Here is a 12238-nt window from a genome sequence, read left to right as displayed (position 1 = left end):
GGAACACACAATGGTTTTTCACACCAACATAGTGATTTTTTTCTCAGAGTAACCTTTCGATGTACTCGCAACTTCGTGTTGCTAGGGTACTAGCCATTATCTCAAGGTTTGCTTCATGTCGTTCAACAACAAAGAGAGCAATGTGTCAACATCTGGTTGAACAATTTATAATTGAGACTTATAGCCTTAAAACATTTGGTAAGGTCGTTTGCTTACTAATAGAATCCCAATGTGTGATATCTTCTATGCCAAAAAGGCTTTCATGCATTATATTATATATCTTCGGGTTACTTCGGGTAAAATTTTCTACATGAGGACAGAGCATAGAATTAACTTACCTATGTTTTATTGTATTTCAGTTTAATTTCCCAGATTTCCAAGCAATATAGAGCTTGATATAGTTGTTATGGCCACTTGGCAATATATAAATATATAATGCCACATAACATAGTCAAATAAAATATAGAGCCAAACAAAATTGTTTATGAAGGTTGCCCATAATGTGACTTTAGGGGCTTGAACAACCCACCACAATCCACGCGAGTACAAGCTCTAGCGTCTAGTGTCAACGCGTGTGCGACCATCAGGGCTACGACAACACAATAAGTTTTCGTAATAAGCGCAACAGGCACAATTATGGCTCGGTAATCGGGGTACACGATAAGTCCACGCAACGTGCGCAACAGGCACAATTGTGGCTCGATGATAACGACAGACGAACCGTGCCTACAGGGCATTTGAAAAGTATGTGACTCGGCGATGGCGGTCCAACTTAACAGGAGTGGTCCGATTAAGTGAGAGTGCGACATAGCAATCACATAACGCAGCCAAGTTCGTACGACACAAATACTGTGTCGTGTTGCCAGGGCGCAGCCAATGCTCAGACAATGTCATAACTCAGCTGATTAATAATGTAGCCAGATCGGCGCGCTCGAGTATCCATTATACAATTTAATCGCTCGGCGTGAGTTCAAAAGCTCAACACAATACAATTGTTCATAGTGATATGAAAATTGCGCAACATAGCCTTCACATGCATTTTAACCATTTATGCTAATTATCTACTACGGGAAATAAAAGCAGAAAAAACCAAAATTAATGTATGAACATAACACATCATGAGATGTACAAAAGTATTTTTCTATATTTAAGCATGCATTTTCTACTAATTATTTGCAACAGGAAATAAAGGTAGAGACAATTACATAAAGCATGCATACAATTTAAACTTGTATAAATTTAGCAAAAAAAATTATCCATATAAAATATAAGAAAAATTGCGTATAATAAATGAGGGTTTTGTTCACCTGTTGGACACATGCACCTTAAACTAGCCTATTTGACCAGATCGGAAATAAGGCATCACGTCCATGCGTGCATGCGGACATGCAAGATGGTGGGGCCCATTTTTTTAACTGTTGGCTCCTTTCTTCACGCAGAAAGACTAGGACGCACCACGATTGCAAATTCCTATCCGCACGCGCATTCCACGTGAAGGAACGGGGCTGAGAGACGCATGCGGCCAGGCGTGGTGGAGCCCACGTACAACGCAACCGTTTTTGTCTCTGTTCGTGCGCCTGAGAAACCGAGTCGTCTCTCCTCTCGGTTTGGTGGCAGGAGTAGTGGAGGGCTGGAGGCTGTGGAGCATGCGATGCAGCAGCAGGCTATAGGTCAGGCCACTGACGTGCGGCGCGGCGCGGTCCAGCGCATGCGTGGCTTCTGGCGCTGGCGCGACACTTCCAGTACGGCGCGTGCCCAGGCGCTGTCGTAGTCCCTCCGGTCAAGTACGGCTCCAGCCAGCCACGATTCTCGGCGTATGTGCGGCTCACGCGAGCCACCGACGCGGGCGCTTCCGGCGCGAGCGAGGCCCAGAGTGAACGTAGCACCATGACGGTGATGGCTAATTCATGGTGTACAGATCATAGCGCGTGTACACAAGCAGATCAAGAACAATAGATCTAATTGAAGCATACAACTCGATTGCGTAGAAGAGGATTCGAAGGCTGTCGCGTAGGACAGTTCAGCTAGGCCGGAGGACCTGCCGGCTTGACGGAGAGTTGATGCAGATCTGATCTCGCAGCAACGTCGAGATAGAGCGTGCTGATAACGTGTTGAGAACTACGTCACCACGGATCACCAGATCCGCTCTCTTCCTTCCCGTCAGCAGTAAAGGCGCGAGAAGTTGTAGAGGACTCGTCTCCCTTCACAGAAGCACGACAGAGGAACACACGAGACACAGGATATAGGGTTGGACCTTTGGTCTTTTTCTCTTCCATCTATTATGAAGGGGTGTACAGGTTCCTTATATAGAGATGTGAGACCACTCAGGAGTTGTCCACATAACCCTAACTAGGGTTACTTAACACCTACAAGCTGTCATGGCATCAACACTTTGATCCTGCATCTACGCGAACGCCATAGCACCAGCAGGCCCCTAAGGCCCTAACCATTTCAGGTCATCATCATGGGGTCGTAAAACTCTCATGGGCCTACCCTGGGCATCGGGCGGAGGCTCGGTCCAGGTCCAGGTCAAGGTCCAGGTAGTATGGCCCTGCATAGTAGAGTACCATTTCGAAAATCCTTCCTGTACTCCCGGATAGAGGTGTGAGTCTGAAACTTGCACAGGATTAGCAGCAAGTCAGGCTCACTTTCGCCGAGCACTCAGCGTCCAGCTTGACTAGCTTGCAAGCGTGAAGGATATCAATTTGGCCACGGAACCACCTTCTGTCTGTGACATCCTAACATCTGTTAACAGTTACAGACAGCAGCACCTTTGCTTGCTTGTTTCTCCGTTCAAGTGGGAGACTGACTGATGTGTGCCTGGTTTCTCTCTGCTCTGGACGACAGGTGACGACTCACTGTGCTCCGCTTGCAACTATGACGATAGCAAAGCTTGGTCACTGACTTTGTAGTTGTCGCGTGCTGCTACTGCTACTCTTGCGACGAGAGCAGAAAGCAAATGCCTTCCTCAGATGGAGATGAAAGCATCGCTCTCAGACAGGCATCCAGGCCGCGCCCGGCGCCCCCACCCCACACACACCCCCTTTGTCTAGAAACCGTCGCCATCAGATTTCGAGCACTGATTTAGAAGGAAAATGGCGCTGTTATTACACGTGACCCTAACACTTTTATCCTAGCACCACCGCTACCGGGCATGATCAGAGAATCTAGAGCCGGCATGTGGTTGTGTGCGTGAAGCTCGGATTTCCAATCTAATCGTGTCGGAACGGATGAGTTTCATTTCATACAATATGACCAGACATGGCAGTCTAGCATTCAGTCGAACAGGTGACACTGAATAACATATAATGCTTGACTGCGGTTAGGGTGCTTCGAAACAGCCCATCAGCTAAAGAACGTTTCTGTACTGCTCTGCTGGGTTTTTTTATCAATCCTTTCGTTAAAAAATCGATATAATTCTACAGAGTTTTTGCGTGTGATTATTGGTTGGGTGGATGAGTGTAAAGAAGATAAAGCACACAACCAAGTCAACACAATACAATTACAAAAACTTAAATGTGATAGAGATGCAAGCTCTCGTTGACGACTTTATTATTTTATCAAGGTGTCGGGAAGCGCACAAGTTTCTCTTCAATCCTTGTTGGAGCCTCATATAATATAAACCCACGCGAGGGCTAAGCTCCCGGCCGGATAACTCCGTGGATAGTCTCAAGCCTTCTCCACACAAAATTAATGCTCTAGTATGGCCTCTCGTAGATGCTCTCTGTCGTCTTCACTATTGAGTTTCTGGATGAAACGTCATGGGCCTTATTTTCTCTGGTACAAGATGGTGTCCACGCCACAAACATAGTTGGTATGATCTCACAAGGCTATAAGCCCCTCCCAATACAACCAATACAATGGCATGTGCAACCGCCAATGGTAAGAGGTGTATGTACATTACTTCTAATCACTTGTCCCAAACCTAGAACAAGCGCTAATGGAAGCAATCCAATTAACCTAAGCACTTTATAAAACACTTATGGTAATCACGGAGTGATTATATGAGCACATGGGTCTATAAAGATACTAGGAATGATTATCAACCCCACTTGCATTATTTATCTACTAGCATCGGATCCTCTAGTGCACGTTCACATCACCTAGCCATTAGAACTAGTTGTCATCCCTTCGAGTACGAGCATTTGATGCTTTCATCGGTGTTACACGAGACACATCTAGTGTGATGTAGCCCCTCTTGAGTTGTTATGCAACCTCTCAGAGTAATATGTCTGACCCAAAACATGTTGCGGACGTCCCTGACTATTATATTTGGTGCCCCATCTGGTGCGACATCCAGTGCACACATTGAAAGGTCCATTGTGGGTTTCACTAGTAGAAAAGAGCTCTAAGGTGGCGGCACGCAGAAATTTATACTGGCGGTTTCAGTTACAGCACGCCAGTGAAAAAAACAGGCAGGCCCGCCTTAACGAACCGGCAGTGTAAATATATATACACTGGCAGTTCACTTAACTGAACCGTCAGTAGAAAGGATGTATTTACACTGGCGGCTTTATTAAGTACACCGCCAGTGGAAATATCATATACACTGGCGGTTCACTTAACTGAACCATCAGTGGAAATGATGTATATACACTGGCGATTGTATTAAGTACACCGCCAGTGACAATATATATACACTGGCGGTTCACTTAATAAAACCATCAATACATTGCAAGAATACTCGGTACCAGAGAGGAATCAGTACCCCAATACATTGCATGATTACTCAGTGATCGGTACCCCAATACATTAAATGATTTTTTTCTCAATACTAGAGGTGATCAATACATTGCATGATTACACAATCTATATACCCAGCAATCTGAGATACACAATATATCACTAACTACTTCATTACATCTAACTACTTCATTACATACACTACATCAATGATACTCCAGCAATGATCCAATCTCTCAATAATGTCATTTCTTGACTTGCATTTACATTCAGCCAATCTGACACATCGTAATCAGCTTGGCCATGTGAACTACTCCCTGATCCTCCTATGTGGCCTCAGTCCAACAAATAGTTACGCAAAACAAAACAAGCAATTATAATCTTCACTTGCATGCTTCTTTCGTAAAATGGGAGTCCTCGTAGCACATGCCACCTTGATTTGAGTAGTCCAAAACCCCGTTCAACTACATTTCGTAGACTCGAGTGGTGGAAATTAAATTTTTCCTGCACACTCTCTACTCCTGTTTGATTAAAATCTTCTAAGTGATGTCTCTGATTCCGATATGGTGGCAAGTAACCTTCGCGAATTGAGTAACCAGCATCCACTAGATAATACCTCCCTGTACACAAACAAATAAACTCAGAAAAAGATTTACTAGATCGTAATGCATGAATACTATGTATGCAATGGCGCCAACATAACATGCATGCCACCATACCTGCTGGTGGGTGTGGATAGTTTGCTTCTCCCATACAACTCCTGAGCAGCACTGCCATGTCATGGAAAGAACCAGGCAACCCAGCACCTACAAAAGTGAACCGCATATCCATGTCCACTATAGCTAATACATTGTAGCTAGGCCACTCTTTTCTATTTATGTGTTCAAGCCTCGACTCATGACATACGTGAGCTGGAATGTGTGTGCCATCTAAGGCTCCTATGCACCCATCAAAGAAAGGGGCATAAGGTCTAAGCTTGTTATGCACTTTAGAAAATGTTGGATCCTTTGGACATATAATGGTTTGTGCAAAACCATATATAGTGCATCTGCCACCATAGCCATTTTTCTATGGATGGTATCCAAAGACCTTTCAAATATGTCTCTAATTTGTCGTGTTGCTTGTTGTGTCCCACATGCCCATAAGAACATCCCTAATGCTTCACATGACTCCACCTCTTGTGTTGCCCTTAACCCATGATACCTCACTAAAGTATCATGCAATTCTCTAAAAGAATCTGGAGTCATACGAAAATTGTCATGACACTTCCTGAAGTCCCTCATATTAAGTTCCACCCATTGCCGTCCTATCACGTGCGGCAATGGAGTATGAAGATTGATCATAGGAGCAAGAGTATACGAACGAGAAGTGAAAGCAGCTAGAACCGCCGCTGCACCATCTTGTTGGAATATGTTGGAGCTATCATCACTTGCCGTGTCGCTATGGCTGGAGTCTTCTACACTACTCATCTCAGAGTTGCCTACATTTAACAGAAATGCAATACTTAACTTGTATGTTATAAAACTAAAGTGCACAAGCACATAAATTAAACGGAACTACAATATGTCCGCAAACATCAAATAATACCAGAGTTATTACAACACACACATTCAAAACTAGACGGGAAAACTTAATAGTGTATCAAAGCATTATTACAACACCACACAAACAAGCTACTTATTAATATGATTCCATTGGAACCAAATCCAATGGAGGTGTCCCTCTTTACTTTTCAAATGAAGAAAAACCTCCTATTTATATCGTTTTTGCAAAGAATATTTGCCATGCAGTACAAATCAGAGTCTTATTCAAGTCCATCTTCCTTTAAGAGTCGCACAACTTCGTCAACTTCTTCTTGTCCACGACTAAGAGTTCTCTGGTTTCTGATGCTAATGGACTCAGAAATATTAGCAATGTGATCTTCCAAACTCATCTTTTTCTTAGGGGGGCTATCCACTGTGGCTTCCCTGATCCTTTTGGATGATGATCTAGTATTGGAGCAACCCACATCGTCATCAGGAGTATAGTGGCTGCCATAGCTTCACGGGGGTTCACGGACACCTCCAACACTAATCAAATTGCCCCGGTCGTGTGTGGCTCGACCAAATAAAGTGTAAAGCTCATCAAGAAAGGGTGGTGGTTTCCTCGACTGCCCTGAGGACTAGGATCCTGCATGTGAACATAGTGCAGATTTAGTATTGGTCCATAAAATAAAAAAACTTATAACCAATTCATGAACAATGTACCCCTTTCTGGGTCCCCCAGTACGAATCATCAGTCTCTATATCACCAGTCCTTGAGTCAAGGCCAAGCCCAGTATGGTTCTGCAAGTATTGCCAATGCTGGAAAGACCTTCAGAGCAAGTTCAATTTGTTTAGCAGTTTTTTGTTTTCATAATCAAGACCAGTCTGCTCTCTGAAGCTGCGATACACTTGTTGCCATCCATATTTAGTTAAGCCCATGCTATTGAAGTTATTAAGGTTCTTCTGAATGATGCATAGGTCAATGAATATTTAGTTGTCATCGAATCCCAGCTGGCACGGTCTGACGAACTCATCTGTGGGCAAGTTGCACATGCACGTAACTTTTTGGAATAGAGGACATGTAGTAAAAGAAATAAGAACTTGCCGTGGTCAAAGAAACGAGATAAGAACTTGCTATAGGTCAATAAATACAAAGGCGCATTTAACAATTTCTGAAAGAGAGGACATAAGAAACAAGATAAGTTATGCACAAAAGAACTTACCATGGAAGTTGTTTTGGCACGCTTCTAGCGTAGGTTGTATTGAACAGGTGCAGTTCTCTTGTCACACAAAGGTTTGTCCGAGGAACAAGAATCAGTGAATGAATGTGCCAGATTGGGCAACCTTATGCAGGAACTGTGCTGAAAAAGAAGAGTGATTTAATACATTAAAATGGAGGCACGAGGGCAGATAGCAACAGTAAAATGGAGGAACTAAGCAGTTGACCTAGATCCACTTCTTGGTGTCTAGCGCGCCGTGTGAAGAGTCGACGGCCGAGCCCGCCGCCTACTTCACTTCGGTTAGGACGATTGAGGGAGGGAGGATCCAGCAACGACAACGAAGGAGAGGCACGTCGGCGGCTAGAGCGACAATGGAGAGCAGGGACAGTACTAGGACGTCTGGAGCGGCGAAACCATTGAGGCGCATATAAGTAAAACAATTTCTACTGGCGGTTCTTTATAAGAACCGCCCGTAGAAATGGTTTACACAGGCGGTTCCTAAAGCCAGCCGCTAGTGTTAATTTAGCATTTTCACTGGCGGTTCCTTAAGCCAGCCGCTAGTATTATTTTTCACTGGCGGTTCTTTAAGAGAAACGCCAGTGGAAAGTATTTTTGGGTTCTAAAAATCATCAGATTTCATCAGGAAAGTATTAGTTAACAACAACTACTTTATTCATTAAAAAGGATTGTTTTCATCCTAGTACAAACTACTACTTTTCCTACCAGAATAAGCTACCATGCAGCAGCCGACGACGCTTGCTGGGAGGCATCTCATCGCATTGGATTGCCCAGCCATCATCATCGCCGTCATCGTCGCCACTACCATCGCTGTCCTCGTCACTGCTGCCGTAGTCACCGTTGCCGCTGTTGTTCTCGTCATCTTCATCGTCCGAGGAGACGATGCCCATCCAATGTCCAGACATCGGGTCGTCATCGTTGTCGAAGGACTCCACATCTGACGATTCTCCGTCGTGCGCCAGTCAGTGCTGGTGTCAGAGTCCAGCTCCCCGTCAACGAGGAGCTGGAGGTCGTCCCCGTCGGTGAGGTCGCCGTCGGATTCCGATGCAACCTCAAAGTCCCATCCATCTGCATCCCAGTGCAAAGGTGCATGTTTCTCATATGCTGGTATAGGATCCCACTCTGGGGTTGGTTCACGGCTAGAGGAATGGGAGACAAAAGAAGCAGAGGAATCACTCGGTGATGTCGCCATGGGTGGAAAGCTGAAGCAAGATAGTTTTCTGAGTTTGTAGGCGATGAATGGAAATGTGGTCGATGAGCATTTAAATATATTAAAATCGAGAACTGAATCGACATTTACGTGAACTTCGAGGAGCAAAGAGGCGTCAAAAGTCGCCGCTTCGTGTTCGGCGAGTTGCCGTTTCAATTCTACAGGGACAGTTGAAAAGACACAACAGTTCAACATGAAACGGTTTCCACAGGCGGCTGAGTAAAGAGAGCCGCCAGTGGAAAGAACATTTCCACTGGCGGTTCCTTAAGACAACCACTAGTGATAGTTTTTTCACTGACGGTTTCTGTTGGGACTTGTTCTCAAATGCTATGAGTTAAGAACAAGGCAACACAAAGTATTAAATGTTAATGTCCTTCGTCCTTAGAAGCATTATTTCCCTTAGGATATAACAATCTTCGGACGAAGGTCATGAAGGACGTACCTTCATCATCACGGTATACATTAATGAAAGACAAAGCATGTGAAACATGAAAGATAATATGAGTAATCATATAACATCATCCACATATCCTCATTATATAAACTTGGATAAATATAAAGACAATATTTTAATTACATTTGTACCTTCGGCTTGACGGAAGGTAAAAATCCGAGCGTTGCACACGAGCAAATACAAGATGGCGTGAACAGTACAGGGGTACTATTCATCTATTTATAGGCACAGGACGCAGCCTGTGAGAAATTACATTCGTGCCCTTTACAAATGATTATAATCATAATACAAGCTATCATGGGCTGATTGGTCATTTCATCTTTAAGTCGGTGCATCTGGAAATATACTCCAAAGCTCTCTGATTGATAGCTTCGGCTTTGTGTCCAACTTTCGAAGGTGTTTCTTCTTACGGGACCTTCAGCGACGAAGCAGACCCCCAACAGTTTCTTAAGCAACCCGCCTATGATCTTTGTATTATAAATACCCCCCTTTCTCCCCCGATAGGAAGCTAGCTCGCTGCCAACTTCCATTGGAGGCGATTTTGGAGGTCTAGATTACACAAAATCAAGGGGGGAGGTTTCATTTTGATCTTCATTTGTTTGGAGGAAGCTATATATAGGTTGCTAAGAAAGGTTGGTTTTATGGTTCTTTGTCAATTTTTGTTCATATTATTTTTCATTTTAGCCAAATTTTGGATCTATGCTTTTATACCATGCGGTCGGAGCAGTTTGCGAGGCGGGCGCGCTACGGAGCCTCGCCCGAGGTGTCTTGGGGCGAGTCAGAGATGTGTTCATCGTCCGAGGGAGGCCTCAGACGAGTCTAGAATCCAAGCAGGGCTACCATTCTTCCGAGGCGGGGCTCGGGTGATTCGTAGTAACACGGCTGGTCGTGCGGGGCCTCAGGCAAATCGTAGCAATCACGGCTGGCCATGCTGGGCCTTGGGCGAATCGTAGAAATCACGACTAGTCGTGCAGGGCCTCGAGCTTTGGAAAGGTTGGGAATATGTTTTCTTTGTGACATAGGTATTTCATGCGTGATTAGTGACGTGCTCTGGATATCCCTAATTATGGTCCCCGACATCACGGGTCGAGGATATTCATTCATTAGGTGATGGGTACGTATATGGAAGTTTTTTCTCCCACGGAGATGTAAATTGGGTATTAAGATTTTTTATATTAGTTGCTAGGAATTTATTACGTTCGGCTTATGTTAGGAAATGTTAATTGGGTATTAAGTTTCGTTCCTTGGTTGTTAGGAAATGTTAGCTTTTTTCTCTTGCCAATTTACATGTGTTCTTGTGTGTTTTCTATTACTTTTTACAGTTAGTGATGGAGATGACATCGTGGATGTATAACTTATCAAGGCTAGATCCGTCATACATAACCCGAGGTCCATAGGTTTATTGATGTCGCTACGGAACACGCTTGGAGAACAAAGACAAAGCACATATATTGTCCATGCATGGACTGCAAAAATGTTGTTGTGTTTTGAAAGGGAAACAGGGTTAACCTTTTCCCACAATTAATTTTGGTGGTTGAATGCCCAACACAAATATATGGACTAACTAGTTTGCTCTAGAATACATTTTTCACAGGTGCAAAAAGGTTCAACACAAACCAATAAATATTCAAGTTAGGGATCCAATTCAAAGGAGCAAATGAAACCAAGTGTGCTCTGGTCTGGCGCACCAGACTGTCCGGTGTGCTACCGGACAGTGTCCGGTGCACCAGGGCCATACAGGGTTGAACCAGCCACTCTCAGGTTTCAGCAGGCGCACTCCGCTATAATTCACCGGACTGTCCGGTGTGCCACCGGACTGTCCGGTGTGCCAGCGGAGCAACAGCTAACTCGCGCAACGGTCGACTGCAAAAGCCACTGACAAAGGAACAGTGCGTGCAGAGTCAGAGCCACAGAGTCAGAGGTGCATCGGACAGTAAACAGGACCTATCCGGTGTGGCACCGGACTGTCTGGTGCCGCAAGAGGACAAAGCCTCCAACGGTCGACCGGGCTCTAGACCCTAACGGTTGGGTGACATGGCGGCACACTGGACAGTGAATAGGACCTGTCCGGTGGCGCACCAGACTGTCCGGTGCGCCCATCGCCAGCAGACTTCCCCAACGGCTACTTGGTGGTTGAGGGCTATAAATACCCCCCAACCACCACAACTCCAAGCATCCAAGTTTTCTGAAGTTCTCATTCAATACAAGAGCTAGTGCATTCACTCCTAGACACAATTCAAAAGATCAAAGCCTCTCCAAGTCCCAAATTCATTCAAACCACCTAGTGACTTGAGAGAGTGTGTGTTCGTGTTCATTTGCTCTATTGTTGATTGGATCGTTTTCTTCCTTCCTCATTCTTGTTCCCAAGTGACTTGTAATCAAAGCAAGAGACACCTAAGTGTGTGGTGGTCCTTGCGGGGTCTAAGTGACCCGTTTGATTAAGGAGAAAGTTCACTCGATCTAAGTGACCGTTTGAGAGAGGGAAAGGGTTGAAAGAGACCCGGTCTTTGTGACCACCTCAATGGGGATTAGGTTCTTTGGAACTGAACCTTGGTAAAACAAATCACCGTGTTCATTCGCTTGATTTCCATTTGATTTGTTTCCCCCTCTCTCTCGGACTTGATTTAAGTTCTAACGCTAACCCAGGCTTGTAGTGTGTGTTTAAAGTTGTAAATTTCAGATTATGCCTATTCACCCCCTCTAGGTGACTTTCAATTGGTATCAGAGCCCGGTGCTTCATTAGAGTCTAACAACTCAAAGTGATGTCGGGAGATCACGCCAAGAGGAGATCGTTACCGGTGATAAGCCCACAAGCTCGGGGAGAACCCTCTCAAGGGAGTCCGGCCACAAGCATAAGGAGGAATCCTCCTCCTCCAACAAGACGCATCAGAAGGGTGACAAGAAGAAGATGAAGAAAGTGGTTGTTGGGGGGCCTGCTTCTCCACCAAACGTCCTCTAAGCAAAAACACATTCGGCAAGACGATATGCAAGCAGATACGACATGAAGATATATGTGAAAGGGAAATGTGCCCTTGGGCCATTTCTAGTATATTTTGGTGATTAAGTGTCCAACACATATTGTGTGAGTTATTATATGCAAAATGATGAATGAAGTGCAAATCAACAAGAA

The 12238-nt window shown here is 44.7% G+C and overlaps 1 protein-coding gene across 1 annotated transcript in view; it reads right to left on the bottom strand.

Annotated features, from left to right (window-relative positions):
- The window catches only part of LOC111590268 (uncharacterized), a 29338-nt gene extending 20702 nt beyond the window's left edge, over window positions 1-8636 (bottom strand). The window contains exons 1-5 of the mRNA XM_023301177.1: window positions 8387-8636; window positions 8163-8306; window positions 6047-6163; window positions 5403-5489; window positions 5262-5303 (exon numbers count right to left, since the gene is read on the bottom strand). Coding sequence (XP_023156945.1) covers window positions 5262-5303; window positions 5403-5489; window positions 6047-6163; window positions 8163-8306; window positions 8387-8636 — 640 coding nt within the window. The remainder of the gene's footprint in view (window positions 1-5261; window positions 5304-5402; window positions 5490-6046; window positions 6164-8162; window positions 8307-8386) is intronic.
- Between the last annotated feature and the right edge of the window lie 3602 nt (window positions 8637-12238).

This window comes from Zea mays, chromosome 10 (genome assembly GCF_902167145.1).
Source record: "Zea mays cultivar B73 chromosome 10, Zm-B73-REFERENCE-NAM-5.0, whole genome shotgun sequence".
In the NCBI taxonomy this organism is placed as follows: Eukaryota; Viridiplantae; Streptophyta; class Magnoliopsida; order Poales; family Poaceae; genus Zea; species Zea mays.
The sequence above is the reverse complement of the archived record's forward strand: the minus strand, read 5'-3'. Positions and strand labels throughout refer to the sequence as shown.